The sequence below is a fragment of the Bison bison genome, unplaced genomic scaffold, assembly GCF_000754665.1.
Source record: "Bison bison bison isolate TAMUID 2011002044 unplaced genomic scaffold, Bison_UMD1.0 scf7180017864286, whole genome shotgun sequence".
Lineage (NCBI taxonomy): Eukaryota > Metazoa > Chordata > Mammalia > Artiodactyla > Bovidae > Bison > Bison bison.
This window is the reverse complement of record NW_011494858.1, coordinates 4,231,830-4,251,109: the sequence shown is the minus strand read 5'-3', so window position 1 is coordinate 4,251,109 and position 19,280 is coordinate 4,231,830. Positions and strand designations below refer to the sequence as shown.

Sequence of the window (19,280 nt, the reverse complement as noted above, 5' to 3'; positions counted from 1 at the left end):
TTAGTACTTTTACATAATTCATTATTAATAAAAATATTTTAGAAGAAATGTTTACACATAAACTCTTGGCTCAACTAAAAATAAGCATACCAAAGATAGCTATTTAGACATTTCTTTACAATTATAACTAATAAGCTCATGGGAGAAGGGCAGAATGAATGAATAAAATCTCTATTATGGTTTAAGAGATATATATGTGTTTTTCAAGGAGTTTAAACTATACTAACTAAAGACAAAATATGTGTCTCCGAGGAGAACACCAATCCAGTTCATTCTCATTAATTTTAAGATAAATATTAATAATACCTAACTCATATTGAGTGCTTAGGTGTGGAGGCATTAACACAAGAATCTTAGGTTCATTATCTGATTTCTTCCAAACAACACTTGAGAAAAAAAATATATTACTTATATCACTCTTTTTAAAGAAAACCAAATTAAATCCCTATATAATTTTCCCAAGATCACACAGCTATGATGTGGAAACACTAATATGTAATTCTGATGATACGTTTAGAATAATATTCCTTAGTAAAACTTATTCTCATTTTAAAACTAAGGTCTCAATGAGTTTAAAGAAAACTAGAGCTCTTAAATACTACACATTCTTATAGAGGAATCCCTGTACAGCTAATTCAATTTTGCACTGAAACAAAGAATATATTAGGACCTTCTTAAAGTCCTTATCTTTGAGTGGTCAAAATCCTCGTAAAATGTTTTCCTATTAATTTTTTAAAACCCTTCTTCATTAATAACATGATAAAATGGAACTTAATTCAGTCACAAATTGTAAACTGAAGCAATCTAAATTCACAAGATTTTCATTGTGGAGCAAACAGAAGTTCCAAGAAATTACTATAATACAGGAAACATAATAAAGCTTAGTTTCATGCTCAAAATGAGAATGAGGAGCCAGGCAGAGAAGTTCTTTTTTGTTCTTTTTTTCCTGTAAGGCAATCCTGGCAAACATCCCCTTGGTTCTTAATACCGATGAGCCAGTAGTGAATGCTAATGCTGATCAATACACACAGAGTTCAGTTATGCTGTACCCAGCTATACTTTACTAAATATGAAAGAATTCTGCTGATTTTTCCTTCATAATGTAGCTAATATCTATTTCACAACTCAAAAGTACTTAGAACAAGACAATGAGAAGGAAATTAATCAATTGTGTTCCTTATAAAAGCAGTGTTGAGAGAAATTTGAAACTATTATTTAGTATGAGTTCTTAGAACCATCTTCGTGGGAATGCTCCTTTCCTTTGCTACATTTAATCACAGAGAGCTTATTCTAAAATCATCTCTTCAGTGTTTTCCTGGCAGTACATTAAGGGCTGTAGTCATGGGTTCCACCAGGGATAAATGCAGAAGACTCCTTCTAACACCAGTAGGACACACAACCTTCCATTGTAATAACTTGAAATAATAATATTTCAACAAAAAATCAAATGCAAAGAACAGATATTATCAGTAGATAATTTATGGAAAATAATACTTATTGTGATTGAATATAGCTCAGTAAATCTACTATTTGGTGTATATCTTATAAAATTTAAAAATGATTCAAGAAGGTGTATAATCATCCACTTTATATGATCTATACCAAGATTGAGATTTGTTACCTATTTTTTCCTGGATATGAGCTGATCCTAACTAGCCCACACTAATTATCTCTTCATAATTAACTGTCATGCTCAACTGGGATGACTTGATCTATCCTCAGCACTGTCCTTACTGTAATAATTATTTATGCCCAAATCCATAGTGGCTGTTTCATTAAACAGATGGCTAAACAGTCCTGTGGGGCTTTGGGAGTGTAAAAAGTCACATTTTAATTGGGGACTTAGGATGTGATTGCTGTTAGCACAAAGTAAGTGTGTCTTTCCTCATTTATGCATGTAAAACCTACCACACCATTTTTTGGTCTTAAAACTGAAACAATGTTAGAATTCTCTGAACTTCTGCTGTACCCTTAGGATGTGGTAGGATTTTTTTTTTTTTGGAAGTTATAAAAACAGAAAAAGAAATCAAGAATGTAAGCTTATGTTCATGGGAGACTGTGGCAATGCTCTCCATTCGAGTGTTTAAATAGAGCTTAATCAAGTATTAGACAAGCCGGATTAGAGCAACTGTGACATCCACCCAAGATTTTAAGTGAATGAGTTTTTTCAAAGTAATTAAAGCAAGTGATTCAGTAGTCAGAGTGTAGGTAGGTTACATCCTAAATTAAGATGATATCTCCCAAGCTTGTTACTTTATAAAATACATAATTTGACAATTCTGCAGCTTGAATGACATGCACATCCTATCATCCCAAAATGGTATACTCATGCCTCAACACATAACTGTTACAGTGTAAAAAGTTGCAGCTGCCAAGGTATCCCTTCTTCTGAACAGGCGGCTTCACCTATGGGCTAAAGGAAAGTTTAGCAACTATGTCAGACAGACCTGGATTATTACTGTGTAATTGCCTCCTTGCAATCTGCCTGATCACCTTTGCTATTTAATCTCTGTGAGCCTCATTCATTCTGCCAAGTATCGTTATTTTATTTTTATCTTTATGAATGGCAAAATTGAGCTTCATCAGCTAGTTATGAACAGGAAAAATAATCTCTGTGTCAGGGAGAAGTAGTTAGAATTCCATGAAGGAAGGCACATAAAGTCACTGATATCTTTACTAGCTTACTGAACAAATATACTTCATGAGCACTTTCTATATTTCAGGTACTGTGCCAAGTCCACATATATGGAGATAAACAAAATCAATACTATCTCTATTATCATAGAGTTCATTTAAGTTAGTACAATGCTTAGCATATAGGGTATAACATATATGCAATAAAGTATGTTCATTACAGACTCACAATCTTTTATAAGCAATTCTAAAATCCTAAAGTTGTATAAGCTGAAATATTTCATACACTCAGGGTAAACTCAGTTGGCAGAAGAAACTGATTATGAGGATATTTATAATGTTCTTTTTTTTAATTTCTATGAATATTCCTAAGTTTTGCAGCAGAAGGACTAATATACTTGTGTATGGGATGTTTCTCCAGACCCCAATGTGAGTGTTAAGCAATAAATAGAAGATACACTTTATCATGTCTCCCCAGTCAAAAAAGTTCTGAATTCTGGACCACTGATGATCCAAGTTTTTAGATAAGGATGGTGCATGTGGACTAAAGCAGCAGGTACACTGCCTTGAACTCACTCTGTGGGGTTTCAGTGGACGTGATAAGCAAAGTCCCTTACTGACCTGACTCTGGCCACATGACTTCGTCCTGGACAATCATGGGAGACCATTCCTTTGTTCCCAGTGACTGTTCCAAGAAATGGACATGTGATCCAAATACAGCTAATCCAAGTCCTTTCATGGAAATGGGTACCTGAAGCTGAAAGATGGAAGACTACTCCTGGATTGGGAGTTTTAAGAAGCTTAGGGCTGCTGATGGCAACATTTTCCAATAGGTAGCAAGACTCTGAGAGGTAAAATATTAGGAGAGCAGCAGATCCCTGATGTTTGAGCCCATGGATCCAGCTATGTGAGAATCCTTGGATTTCCCAGTTTGAGAAAAATCTCTTGACCAATTTAAAATGAGTTTTAAAATGTATTTTAAACAAAAATGCTCATTAACCTTCATCTAGGCTTTGATTTCATTATAAGTATTTGATTATGAATTGATAGTCTTTGCTTTGGTCTTAATTTTAGAACACTATTGGCCTTTAACAATGATGTTTCACAAATACCTGGGGAATTGTTAAATTTTATAGTTGAAACTAAAGCCCAATTTAGCTAAATGTCATCTGACAATACATCTGATCAAGATGAGATAAACTAAACTTTCAACTAAAATGACATGTTTTCATTTCTAACTATTTATTAAAATCTCTACTAGGAAATATCTTTTAATCCTGAAGATAAGTGATTATATGTACTTATGGTTACTGTGGATCATGACATATTTTCTCCTCATTTGTGAAACCTAAAACTATATATAAATTCTATTCATACAATTAATATTACTACCTATTCACACTAGTTGCCAAATAGATAAAAATATTTTTTAAATAGTGTTTCAAGAGCTAAAAAGAGGGTTAAAATAAAATGTTATATGACTGCCTTCTTTAGGAAACTAATCCTGCTAAATATTTTGTTATCAGTTATCAGTAGTTTTTAAAATTGAAATGCCAGTTGCAGAATACTGTGAAAGGGTATACGATAAACATTAGCTTATCTCCCAACTGATTTCTACCACAAAGTAGCACATTGTGAATGTCCATTCATCCACTCATCCTTCATTCAACAATTTTAACTCAACTGAATTCAACAGACTAAGCAGCTTTCACAAGCAACTAATTATACTATAGAAGACACAGTGGATGATACAGAGATGAACAAGTTAAGAAGCAGAGTAGTCAAGGAACGTAACTTCTTATTAGGGAGCTAAGGCCCATATATAAATAACAGTAATATGAGACAGGATAAAATAAAACTACAAAAGTACCACAAAGTACAATTTGCACATGAAAGAAAGAGAGATTTAAAGCTGTTTTTAGCCAAAAGTGAGGATTCAATAGATACAAACATTGGATTTAGTTCCCTTGGGAGTTCACAGATTGAGACAGCAAGGGTTTCCTAGAAAAGGGAGCAGTGAAATGCAATTTCAGATTAGACTGCATTTATCATGTTCCTCAGAGACCAGGTAACAAACTGTGCAGGAGTTTTCATATTTGTTATTTCAGGTGTTGTTGGTTTTCACAGATAAGTGCTATTTGTTTCTGAAGCATAAGAGATACAAACTCCACAAGTAACAGCTGATAAAACATGGCTAAGAACCAAGATCCAGTGACTAAAATCAGGAGCTTTTCTTCAGATTTGCTTACTGCTAATTTTCCAATGTTTCATTTTGGGTCATCTCCTTTTTCTTAGAGTACATTTTAGGTCATCCAGAGATAGCTTGTGAGTGGTATTGTAATTTCAGTAGTTGTCTGAAGTGTCCTTCTTCCTTATTTTGGAAGTAGAGTTTAGTTGGGTGTTGATTTGTAGATTAAATGTAGCTTCTCTAAAAGAGTTTTTCTTCTTAGTATTTTGAAGATTGTCATCTGACATCTGTTTTGAGGACGAGTATTATGTTCAGTGTGTTATACTGTTTTAGATAGTTCCTTGTTTCTTGCTGGTGACACTTAAGAATTTCTTGGGTCTCCTGCAGTTTTGCCTTGACACACATAGGTTGACTTTGTTTTTATCTGTGCCACCCAGAACTGGTCTGTTTCTCTCTTCTTAGTATTCATGGCCTAGTAAATTTTGAAAAATTCTTCCTCCTTATTTGTTCTAATGTTGTACTCATTCTGATTTCTCCTTTGGAATGTCTACTAGATCTATATCATTTCTAGTCCCCAAGTAAACTTCTTTTTCAAATTCTCCCTCTCTTTTTTCCTTTCTGGGAGAAATTTCCATAGTTCTGTGTTCCAGTTTATTGATTTTCTCTTTGGATGAATCATCTTATCTGCTGTTTAACCCATATAATAAGGCTCTAATTTCAATATTTATAATGTCCATCATTTCAGTTTTTGAAATAGGATTCCCTGGTGGCCTTGACGGTTAAGCGTCTGCCCACAATGCAGCAGACCCAGGTTTGATCTCTTGCCTGGAAAATTCCATGGATGGAGGAGCCTGGTGGGCTACAGTCCATGGGGTCGCAAAGAGTTGGACACGACTGAGCGACTTCACTTTCTTTTCAGTTTTTGAAGCTATCGTTTGACATTTGTAATTCTCCCTTAATGAGAGGGCAGGCAACGGTCCCAGCTTTATATACAGTTTTCAGTTCATGTTCCTGCCTAGTAACAAACCAAAATCCACATCTCCTAAACTTGAGTTGGCATTCAACCCCAGCCCTAATCTGTCTGGGCTTAAAGTCACTTTTTCTATCTCCATATCAAATTAAGGGCTCACAACTTTGGCTGAGAGTTTTCTATTAATTTCAAGTCCTGAGAATTCCTTTTCTTTCTTCTGAGCTTATAGAGGTATTTAAAAATTGTAATTTTTTTTTTTTTACTCAGGATTTATATGTATTTGTAGATAGAAGGTGAGTGGGGTGTATGAGAGGTATTCCGTGAGTCTCAGGTCAACATAATACTTAAGGATCTATTGATGAGCAAATCTGAAAGCTATGAAGGCTGTATTCTTTACAGTTTAGTTACTCTTCAACTTTAGTAAATAAAATACATTCAGTAAATAAAGAGAATAGTACCCATGAACCCTGAATCAGGACAAATCAGTGGACCGAGAGAGCACACACTGAAAGAAAGAGTTGAGGTTCCCTGTGATGACCTGCACCAGTGGTCCCCAAACTTTCTAGCACCAGGGACCAGTTTCATGGAAGACAATTTTTCTATGGACAGGGGAGGTAGAGGGTGGATGGTTTCCAGATGATTTAAGTGTGTTACATTTATTGTGCATGCTATTTCTATTATTATTACATCAGCTCTAGCTCAGATCTTCAGGGATTAGATCCTGGAGGTTGGGGATCCCTGATCTAGACATTAAAGGAAATAACAGAGCATATCAGAAGAAAGGGTAGAAAGGGGCCAGATTATCATTAATTATTATTAATAAAATGCTGATCATTTTATTTACATTATACAAGGTAATACCCCAACAGCCCTCTCCTTTAAAAAAAATGGAGACTCAGAAACATCACATTAAATTGCACAGGAATTCAACCTAGGTCTCCCAGCTTTAAAAGGCCATATACTAACACTATAATAAGAAATTCAGAATTTTTCCTGAAGTGATAAAAATTCGACAGTATCAAAGTCAAAATTGAGGAAGACTACTCCAGGTGCAAAGGCAGATTTATCATAAAGCCAATGAAGTACAGGCCCCAGGGTTCTTCAACTGGATGGAACTAATAATATGGAAGTTTCTGGATGATGTAAGATTACAGGTAGGAATGGGAAAACAAATTAAAATAAAAGTATGAGTATTTATATGTAAGTATATCTGAAAATTGTCTAAAGATATGTCTGAAGTAAAAGATTTGAGTCTTCTAGATTTCTCTGTTTTAAAACATTTATTGTGTATTTTTTTCTAATTGTAGATATATATTCATCCTTCTATATACATTTTTTGGTTCATAATTTTGTGTTACTTTACTTTTGAAAAAGGTCCCAAATTTCATAATTTTCAGGTGCAAGTCCTAGTTTTGTCTCTGCTTGCAAATAGAGGGTAGGGAAGGCATGTAAGATGGAAGTAGGAAGTTGAGCTAGAAGAATTATGCAAGATGTGTGAGAAGCTAGAAATAAAATGATAGCTGATAAAATTCAAAATTATGGGACTGATTTGGGAAAGACAGAAAAGGAAGAATAAACAGAAGTTAGTCAGTGGGAGGATGCAAGTCATAAATATAAAGAGAGTCAGACATCATTCCAAGTTTATGAACTTTGGTGTGAATGACAACAGTGGGGCAACTGCTGGAACTAGGTAAGTCAAGAGGAATTTGCTGGTGACTTGGTAGAAGAGGCAGATCAGTGGAGAGGACGGGTGATTGAGAATATAGAGCAATCAGTGAGGATATAACAGTACATTTGTCTAGCATCTGACTGAGATGTGGAATGAAATACCAAGGCTTTGTATATGACTGGGATCTACTTTGAGAGTTGCTTTTGTTTAGTCATCAAGTTGTGTCCACCTCTTTTGTGACCCCAAGGCCTATAGCCTGCCATGGGATTCTCCAGGCAAGAATACTGGAGTGGGTTGCCATTTCCTTCTTCAGGGGGCTTCCTGACCCAGGGATCGAACTCTCATCTCCTGCTTGGCAGGTGGATTCTTTACCACTAGCGCCACCTGGGAGAAGGCAATGGCAACCCACTGCAGTACTCTTGCCTGGAAAATCCCATAGGCGGAGGAGCCTGGTAGGCTGCAGTCCATGGTGTCCTGAAGAGTTGGACACGACTGAGCGAATTCACTTTTACTTTTCACTTTCATGCATTGGAGAAGGAAATGGCAACCCACTCCTGTATTCTTGCCTGGAGAATCCCAGGGACGGGGGAGCCTGGTGGGCTGCCCGTCTATGGGGTCGCACAAAGTTAGACACGACTGAAGTGACTTAGCAGCAGCAGCAGCGCCACCTGGGAAGCCCTCACTTAGACAGGAGAGAAGTCTATAAGGGGGCAGGCCTCTGCAGCTATGGAGACAGTAAGGTGCAGTAAGTACATGGCCAAACACAGAAACTTCAGCAGTGCCCCAAATCAAGAAAAATGTACATGAGTAGAAACAGGAAAAAAAAGTTAAAAAAAATAGGGTGATTTATAGTCGAGGATGCAATTTTTGGATTTGGTGCAAAGGTGGTCATGAGCTCTTCATGAGAAGTAATTCAATATGGTGGTGAGAACGACAACTCACTGAAATAAGGGACTATTAGTGGAGGCGGTGGTAACAGGTATCATTTGTGAGTATAAAATAATCATTCAGGAAACATGGCAAAGAAAGACTCACTGAGTCTTCAAAGAAAGATTATAGAAGCCATTAAACTCAATATCTATATCTATTTGGAATCTGGGGAGTTTTTTAAGGCAGAAGATAAGAAAAGGGGAAAGAGCAAAAGGGGAAAGCTGAAACTATGACCACTGGGATGGTCACAGAAGCAATGCTCCAAAGGAGGTCAAGTTACAGGCAGCAGAAGCAGCCGGTGATCCAGAGCAAGGAAGACCAGAACACTGTCTCTGTAAAGACAGCAGAGGATACTTAAAACATTTCACATGATTGTGAAAACGTTTAACATAGCTTGGGCATGCTCCTTGAGAGAAAGCAAAGACTAAGGTATACCCATACGAATAATGACTGAACTAATTAATACTCACTGAAGTAAACTCACTGAAACTGAGAAAGTGAAAGAACTAAGAGTGTAGAACATCAGCTGCCAATTATTTAGAAAAATATTAACGGATGAAATTTAGAAAGAAATATTATGAAGAAAGAACTTAGAAGATGTTATAGAAGTATCCTGGGGGATAGTAGATGACATCTATAAAAGAGAGGGCAAAATATGGCACAGCTAGCAGGTGGGGAATTCAAACAAAATGTGTTTGCTAATTAGCTTCCATTAAGTTAATTGGTCACAGGGAGAGAAACTGGCACAGTTGTGATCACAATGCATGAAGAATATTGTGAATAATAATGGCTGCACAGATATAAAGTTTTTAATCAAGGTCTTGTGTGGAGGGCTCGCGATATTTCTGGTCAAATGTTTAGTTTAAAGAAGCACTTTAATTCATTTTTATAGTGGCTCTATTTGCTAAAGAATGAACAGCAAGTGTCACTGTAGCTTCTGTAACACCTATACATAGTCTATTTCATGGCTATAAAAGCTGTGAATTGAAGAAAAATTATGATCTCTCTACGTTAGTTTACATCAGACAAATAGAGGCAAAGGATATATAATAGTCAAATTCGCTAAACAAATGTACCATTTCCTAAACATTTAATACTTATTTTTTAATGAAAAAAAAAAACTGTGAAACCAGAAGGTCAGATAGCAAAATTACCGAGGAGGGTATTATAGGATGAAGATTAAAAATATTGTGAATAAAAAACTTAGAAGATGGTCTGAAATGATGGTGTTTCCATAATTAGATTATTTACACATTTGTTTTAAAATTATATCTCTCCTCACCAAAAACAGATACCAGAGCTACCAAGGAAATATATACACTAAAACAAACTAAACAGATAACTGGGAAAGAGATAACTCAGAAAGATTTTGGCTCTAAACTTCCTGACAGGCAAAAAAGTGAACCTAGTAAGTTAACGATGAGAAAACATAAAAGCACTCTATTTCTGTAGGGGAAACACATTTTATTTTTCATTACATGCTAAAAGAGGGTTCCAAATGAGATCATTTATAGTGGGCGTTCACAAGCCTAAGGGACAATGTTCCTGGCCAAATTTTTCTTCAAAAAATAGCATGAGATTAATTCTTGAAACAAATATGATCAAATAAATAATATTAAAAGGCAAATTAATAGGTAATTTTTCAAGAGATTGAGTTTATGGAATTCCAATACCTAGGCCACTTGATCTGAATAAAGAACTTAGAAGATGGTCTGAAAATGAGACACAAAATTTGAGGTACATGAGGCAGAATGGGTTGAAAGTCTTTGACTATATCCTCCAAATATTTCCATTTAAGTTTTACAAAAATGCATCTAAACATATGCAGCCTGGTGAAAGATTCTCTAAATAATGCAAACTCAGAGAATAAAAAGAGATATCATATCCATAACACAAATGATACTCAGGTATGGGCCAACCCCACCTTGTTCATAAAGGTTTGCTTTTATTGTTTAATCTATCATAGGTGCTCTTGAATTTAAGATCAGGACACACTGGAGCAATACTTTTCTTTTCTGGAACAATCAACAAATAGTCTTTAGAAAACTAACTGAAGTAACTTGAGTGTCAAAGCTGCATAACAGAATCAATAATGATTTGATATATTTGTCTAAGGATTAATATAATGGCTATCTAACTCAATGGTTCTTAAAATCTATTGAAAACTAACATAGTACTCTGTATAAGCTTCTTGGATTTACTTTTCATAAAACATATTCTTTTATATTCAACACTGAAGAACTTATGATTTGAGATCATTGGAAACAATGAATTAGTAAAAATGTGTAGAAAAGTATAATAATAAGGTTTTTTAACTTCATGCATTATAGAGACTGTTTGGTGCAATGACATAGAGATTTTCACTACTTAAGCTATTAAGACCTTTCGGGTCTTAATGATTTCAGTGAAATAAGAATGGATAAATAAATATTCTAATATTTGTATGCATTCAGAGAAGTCAATGAAAAGTACTTGTGCTCTGAATTCTTAAGGGATAAAAGAAGTGAAAGTAAAAGTTGCTCAGTCATGTCTGACTCTTTGTGACTCCATGGACTAAAGCCCATCAGGTTCCTCTGTCCATGGAGTTCTCCAAGCAAGAACAATGGAGTGGGTAGCTGTTCCCTTCTCCAGGGGATCTTCCCAACCCAGAGATCAAACTCAGGTCTCCTGCATTGCAGGTGGATTCTTTACCATCTGAGCCACCAGGGAAGCCTCATCTTAAGGGATAGTGTAGTGTACATTAATTAAAAATGAATATTTTTTGTACTAACAACAGCAGAAAATTAGAGTGAAAGTCAGATTCTTAAATATAATACTAATATAAGGGCTAAGTCGCTTCAGTTGTGTCCAACTCTTTGTGAACCCATGGACTGTAGCCCACCAGGCTCCTCTGTGTCCATGGGATTCTCCAGGCAAGAATACTGGAGTGAACTGCCATTTCCTCCTCCAGGGGATCTTCCTGATCCAGGGATTGAACCTGAGTCTCTTAAGTCTCCTGCAATGGCAGGTGGGTTCTTTACCATTAGTGCTACCTGGGAAACCCTAATACTAATATAAGTTGTGATAAACCACTTCTATGGGAATATCTCTTTGAATTTCTGAATCAAAGTCAGGAAGGAACTATGTAATTTAATATTTTGTATTTTGCTTTACTTACAGAGTCTGTTGCCTTAGAGACCATAAGTAACTGGATGAGCTAAGCTTTCTGAATGTCACTTTCATACATTCATTTTAAAATACAGAATCCCCTATCAAATAGTCCTACAGCTTTCCAATTATTCTCTTCAAATATATTGAAGTTGTCTTTAGGTTGTTTCATTGACTTATCAAAGTACTACAAAATAATTTGCATGTAAAAATAATCATATATTAAAAATGATACACATTTTCTGCATGTCTTCACACAGCAAAAATAATAAAAGAAAGCCTTTTCAAATGTTACAATTTTTTAAATTATTGATATTAATTTTAAAATTATGATGGCAAGAATATTAATGTACAGTATTTAGTAGTAATTACTACCTGCCCTAGTCATGCCTTCCTTATTTGTTCCAGGCAAGTATGAGTGTTCAAAATGACGACACACTCCATGAAAATGAAGTCATATGTAAAGTACATCAAAATTCTGGTGTTAAATAGATGGCAAATTTAATATTTAATTCTAGTAGTACATTATTGAATAATATATTTTTAAAAAATAGGCTAAACTACAACATCAATTTTCATCTGTGTTTTTCACTTGTTTAATGTAGGCCTTGGACTTCCACAGTGGCTCAGACAGTAAAGCGTCTGCCTACAATGCAGGAGACCCAGTTTCAATCCCTGGGTGGAAGATCCCCGGGTGAAGGAAATGGCAACCCACTGTAGTACTCTTGCCTGGAAAATCCCATGGACGGAGGAACCTGGTGGGCTACAGTCCATGGGGTCGCAAAGAGTCGGACACGACCGAGCGACTTCACTCAGTTTGCATTTTTCCTTTAGCACTTCACTTCCTACAACTAACCTCAAAGAATCATGATTAGGAAACATGCTAAATTCATTTAACAGGTCAGGCATCTTGTATTTCTCATTACTTTGTACAATGTTATACACATTATACATATACGGATAAATGAACAAAGAGATGAACAATTGAAAATTATTAAAAATGAAATACAAAGCATTTCTTTATAATGTTTTGCTTCATGATTAGTTTGCAAACCTACATGATTTGATATCAACTTTTTTGTCCTCTATGCATAGCACAAAGCTCAAAACACACAGGTGTTCATATTTGGTAAATAAATACAGCTAATAAAAAACCTGTGACTATCTCAAGTATACTTTATAGAAATTAAGAATTCTGCATGACAAACTGAAGTGATGTGCCTAGGTTACACAGCAGCATAGTTCTGGTGGGCCTAGAACTCCAGACCACGCTCTCTGGGGACCAAGCCTTGTGTTAGAGACCATCTTGACAGACTACCTCTCTATAAGAAATGGTCATTTTCCTTTTAAAATTTCAAAGATATTCTCAAAAGTCAATGTAGAAAATGGATAATAAGGGATGTTATTGCTTGTCATTCATTTTTATCTGAAAAGCTCTTTCTCATATATGATACTCTGAAACCTCTCCTAAATCTGTATCAACTCCTGCTCTATGATACCTAATGAATCAGAGGCCTTGATCACAAAGAGTTTGGCTTTCACAGAGGCTTCTCAAAGGTACAAATAAAATAGTTTCAGAAAATTTCTAGTACTTGTCCACTCAAGTACATAAAAATATTAAGAAAATTTTAAAATATTTTGTAAAAACTACTTCTAGGTACAGCTACTCAATCAAGCTGAGGTAGAATAAAGTTCAAAAACCACTGATATTTCAATTCCAGCCATAAATACCTAACATTGGCATAATGTCTTCCGTCTATAAAGCCAAGCTGAATCTAAAAGCTTATGTTAACCATCCACAAGACAGACACACAAATATACCGAGTACACAAAAGCCTTACTTTTCACATAAGGAGTTTCATTCCCTGATCTTTGTTTTCAAGGCCTGCTATTTGTAAACTGTTGGTATGAAATTGATACTCCTTAGATGGATCCATTCATTTCCTTTTGTTCCAGAGAAAGGCATTCTCATATGCCATCTAAAGCAACCATTGGTGCTTCAGTTCAAGACTTGATTAACCTTAGATCTGCTTCAGCAGTAACAGAAAGATAACACACAAGAATGGGATGCTGATTCTTGCTGGTGTTCACTCATGTGACCCTCCTTTTCTAGGACGTGGTACCACGCGGGCCTGTGAGCACTAGTCTCACAAGGTATTCCTTATTGAATCAACAGAGGGGATAAATACTTCAGGAAGATGAAAAGGAGCAAAAACAAACAAGCAAACAAAAACCCCCTGGACCTGACGTTATGGAAAAAATTAAAAAGACACTAAGATGAAAAAAAAAATCGTGTCATGGTTTACATGTGGGATTTGGATGGAATCTAGGGCTGTGTTTTCATTCAAAACTCACCATCTCAAAACCACTTCTTTTCATCCGCCTGCAGGACTTGAGGTAAGTACGTATGCGTTTTCGGGCACGCTCTTGATATTCAGGGAATTGTCGCCTGCATGAGTCAATGATAGCCTGGATCTTTTCTTTGGGCTGCTTAGAGATTGGGACCATTCGGTCCAAGTTTTCATCTACAAACAGCCTGACAAACATCTGTTGGCAAGAGGGAGACAGAGGAGAAGGGTTTGGAGGGCTGCTCTCTGCTGTTCCTAGCTTCCTGTCTTGATTACTGATAGGAAAATACTCTTTTCTGGTTTATGCACTGGAGAACTTTGCAATGGAAAGCCAGAAATTTTAAGCAAACACCCTTTAAAGACTTTCTAAATGGTTGGATTAAAAAATAGAGAGAGAAAGAGAGAGAGAGGCAGACAGACAGACAGACAGAGACAGAAAAATATAGACTATCGCGTAGAAAAAAAATCAAGAAATAACAGTAGACTGTGACAATTAAGCACCCCGTAAATTCTCTATTAATAATAAAAATGACTGTTACATTGCTACACTGCACAGTATACTAATCTCAGAAAACAAACAACAGATTCTTTTGTCATGCATAATTAGGTAAGCTGGGAAAGCAAAAAAAAAACAAAAACAAAAAATAACGGATGACGGGCAGGCTCTTCTGGGGCATAAGCTGAGGCCCCCTTCATCCGCTAGGTAAACATGCATACTCACACAACACAACTGCAGTTTTCAGCTCACATTTGGCTTTAAAATTCTAAACAAAACACAGCAATTCTGGTGTCTGGTTGGCAAAGAGTGTTTCATGTACTTTTTAAATCCTTCTGTAAATTAAACAAACATGTCTCTAAAATATCCACATTTACCAACAAGCAACAACATGAAAGTGAAGGGGTAAAAATCCAGCCACACAGGGAGGGTGGCAAGACTCACATTAAAAGCTTTTAGCCGCTCAGCCTCTACGCCATCTGTCTCGTTAGCCTTCTCAGAATCTTCGTGGTCATCGTGGTCATCTTCATCCTCATCTCCCCTGTTTAGAGACAGATCCTCAGCACCCCGATCCACACTCTCATTTTTGCCCGAGTCGTAGCTTGAATAGCTATGCGCAGGGGACTGAAAAGAAAAGAAATTGCTGCTTTGAAATTCCTTGCACGAGCTAATAAATTTTGTTTTGCTTTTAATGTCAACCGTTTCTCAAAACTTCAGTTTAAATAAGCTGATAATTCTAGAGCTGTGGCTATTTTCACTTAAATCAAAATTAACTTAAATGAAATCACATTAAAACTTCATTTCCTGTGTCACACCATTCACATGGTGAGTGCTCAATAGCCACATAGAACATTTCTGTCACTGCAGAAAGATTTATTGAATTTAGCTTTTTGAGAGCAATTATTGTTTCCATTCAATATACACATTGCAGAACCAAAAACCTGCAATCAGTTTTGTAAAGGAATCATTGAATCACATATTCTTGAAATAGAGATGACACCAGAGCTTAGTCCACCTAACTGCATTAGTATTCTTGACACAGATCAGGGAACTGAGGGGTAGGTATATTTCACTGATTTGCCCAACAAGGACTATACAAAATATTGATGCCAGGACTGCTAGGACATGTTTTAAGGTCACTTTATAATTTGTCTATGAGTCTAAAGATGGCATCTGATTTTGCTTTAGAAAAAAGTAACTAGGTTTCCTTCTAATCATTTGTCAAGCTTAGTGCTTCATAATGTACTAATGAAGGCCAACCAAGACAATTTTCACAAACGTAGATAATTGTGTCCAAGACCAACTATGGGTCCTGCTGCAATATCCTTTACTTCCTTGTTAGCCGAGCATCTGTTCCAATCCTGTGAGCACCAACCTCTTCTACCCTAGGTATCACTGCTTCAAACCTTCAGCTCCAGATGAAGAAAGTGTGCCTGTAACTAAAATCAAGTTGAATCTAGCAGAGCTAAGAGTAGAAACAGTCCCAGGAAATCATTTGAGCATCTAGATTCAACTGTGCCTGAAATGAAATGAACTCATGGATCTTTCCAGCTGTGTGATATTATATCCTTTCAACCCCCTCTTTATATTTTTGCTTAAATCTGAGTTTCAGTCATTTGCAGTGGAGCTTGGAGTAGTACAGCAATCAGTCATTACTGGGTCAGATTAACAACCCCAAGTTTCATATATGATAACTTAGATACCCGGGTCACCCCAGCTAGTATGTATAATTTCTGTAAAGAACAGAAACTATTCTGAAATCTAACAACAAAGTCAACTACTTTTGAAAGACCTTTACAATGGGAAATTTTTAACTATTAGCCTTCAAAACTGCCTCCATGCAATGACAACATATGTGTTGACTGCTTTAAGGACTGCACTACTATATTATTACCATAAAATCAGAGAGAGAACAAAACTAAAATAGATCACTGACATTAAAAGTGGAGTTACAATTTAAAATAAAGCCTATTTTTATAGTTTAGATCATTTACAAGGTAGAATCACCTAATCAAATATAAGGCAAATATTCCATAGGTTTAAAAAATATACTATATATGCTTTTTAAATGGTAATATTTTAAAAGTGTTATAATACACTTATCTGAATACAAATATGCTAGGCTAATTTATTCTTTCTAGCTATGACGTGAGACACATAAGCCAGCAGTCTACTACAAATAGTACCACTTAGAACCACGAAGGATGTTTATGGATAGCTCTAGGCAGTCAAGGTAAAGAAAACCCATCTTAGACCTGAAAATATTCAGGATCTAAACCAAGAACATAATCAATGTTGTTGTTGTTGTTTTTCCTTCGAGAAAATAAACGAAAATTTTTGTAACTCTGAATTATCTTTCGCAGATGGTATATTTCTTGCCTGTCTCATTGTTGAAGATCTAAAAGCTTTCAAGACTAACTGGATTAAGTTCAATTTCCACAGATTCTCACTTCAACCTCAGTCTATTTGAGTCTTTTCCTTCACTGTAAACTCTTAGTATTCAGTAGCTTTTGACACTGATTTAAATACCACCATTGTGCTGTATGTTTCTTTTCATGTTAATATGCATTTTTTCCTTCAAGCTAGACCGAGACAGGAATCTAAACATATCCTACTTTTTCCTCACAGCATCTAAGAAAGGTTCTCTACAGAGTTGGCACTGAAGGTAGTTTTTCTTTTTCTGCAAAGTCGTTGGTCTTAAAATATGGGGGAGTGAAGACAAGCCATAGACGGAAAGAAAATATTTGCCAATGACACATCTGCTAAAGGACAGTTATCCAAAATATACAAAGAACACTAAAAACTAAACAATAAGGAAACAACTTGATTAAAATATGGGCCAGTGACACCTCACCCAAGAATATATACAGATGGCAAATAGGCACATGAAAAGATGCTTCATATCATATGCATTGGGGAAATGCAAACTGAGGCAACAATGGGATATCACTACACACGTATCACAAGGGTCAAAATCCGGAACACTGGCAGCACTAAATGCTGGAGACGATGTGGAACCACAAGTTTCATGGATTGCTGTAGGATGCAAAATGATACCACCACTTTGGAAGATAGTTTTGCCTTTTCTTCTGAAACTAAACATATTCACCGTGTGATTCATCAATTGTGCTCCTTGGTATTTATCCAAGGAATTAAAATTTGTGTCTACACAAAACCTGCACAATGTTTCAAACAACTTTATTCATAATTGCCAAAACCTGGAAACAACCAAGATGTGCTTCAATGAGTGAATGGATAAACTGTGGTTGATCCAGATAATGAAATAATATTTAATACTAAAAGAAATGAGCTATCCAGCCATGAAAAGACACAGGGGAATCTTAAATACGTATTACTAAGTGTGTCTCTCGGATGGTGCTAGTGGTAAAGAAACTGCTGGCCAATCAGGAGACATAAAAGACATGAGTCTGATCTCTGGGTCAAGAAGATCCCCTGGAGAAGGGTGTGGCAACCCATTCTAGTATTCCTGCCTGGAGAATTCCATGGACAGAGGAGCCTGATGGGCTCCATAGGGTCATACGGAATCAGACATAACTGAAGCACAGTGAAAGAAACCAATGGAAAAGACTCTATATTGTATGATTTCAACTATATGACATCCTAGAAAAGGCAAAACTAGAGACAATTAAAAAAAAAAAATCAGTAGTTGCCATGGCTTAGGGGATGGGGAGGGATGAATAGATAGAACAAAGAAGATTTTTAGGGCCATGAAAATATTCTGTCAGATACTACAGTAGTGGATACAAGCCATTCTACATTTGTACAAATCCAAGGAATGTACACTACCACGAGTGAACCTTAATATAAACTATTGACTTTGGATAACTATAATTCACCAGTGTAGGTTCATCAATTGTATTAATAACATGTGTGCTGCTCTGGTAAATAATGCTGGTAACAGGGAAAATAAGCACGTGTAGAGGGAAGTGGGAATACGGGAAATCTCTATACCTTCCTCTCAGTTTTACTGTGAATCTAAAACTTCTCTAAAAATAGTCCTTTTAACAAATGGCAGAATATGGGTATTGGGGTGATAATATAAAATCAAGCAACAAAAATTACTATAAGCCTTCTAATAACCCACATAAAATATAGCAGTCATTACCCCATGAACCTGTCTCATTTCAATAAAAACTCTGGATGATCATTCCCTAAACAAATCTCCATTTTAGGAACAATCATTTTCATTTTCCATGTGTAAAACCAAAAAATCCAAATTAGACCTTTAAAAATACAAAGATATAAAGGAGCATAACTTAGGCCTGATGGAAGAGACACACCTGCTTATCCAAAAAATGGTTTATGGGGACAAGATTAGATTTTTGTCTTAGTTGCATATTTCATTCATTATCTTGAGATCACATGTGACCATCCTTCTTGAAAATATATTTGCACTTTCCTTTTCTCACATTTTTGCACCCAAATAGAACTGCCAATTCTAGACCTAGAAAAATCCCCACAGAGAGGAAGATTAACCTTATTTTTAAGGAAAGTTTTCTTACTCTGTGTTCAGAGCATTTTTTATCTTTATTTAACATTTATTTTATTTAATGATATTTTACTCTTTTTGATGCAATTGTAGACAGGATTGTGTTTTTAATTTCTCATTCTGAGAGTTTACTATTGTGTATAGAAATGCAACAGATTTCTGTATATTGATTTTGTTCCTGCCACTTCACTGTATTCAGCAAGTTACATTTAAAAATATCAGTTACTCATTACTGAATCTACTAGGCATTCTTAGCATCATTAAAAGTGTGATTACCAGACACTGTGTGCCTTGTGATGTGATGCAAAATGAAGCATCTGCTCTTATGTATTAGTCACTCAATCATGTCTGACTTTTTGTGACCCCATGGACTGTAACCCGCCAAGTT

At 35.8% G+C, this 19,280-nt stretch overlaps 1 protein-coding gene across 3 annotated transcripts in view; it reads right to left on the bottom strand.

Annotated features, from left to right (window-relative positions):
- NOL4 (nucleolar protein 4) overlaps window positions 1–19,280 on the bottom strand; it is a 468,364-nt gene that overhangs the window by 117,870 nt on the left and 331,214 nt on the right. For 2 of the 3 annotated variants that reach the window (XM_010849778.1, XM_010849779.1), the window contains exon 7: window positions 14,827–15,006. In XM_010849778.1, the coding sequence (XP_010848080.1) occupies window positions 14,827–15,006 (180 nt within the window). Of the gene's footprint in view, window positions 1–13,893; window positions 14,086–14,826; window positions 15,007–19,280 lie in introns of all 3 variants that reach the window. The other variant, XM_010849777.1, reaches the window with a different exon arrangement.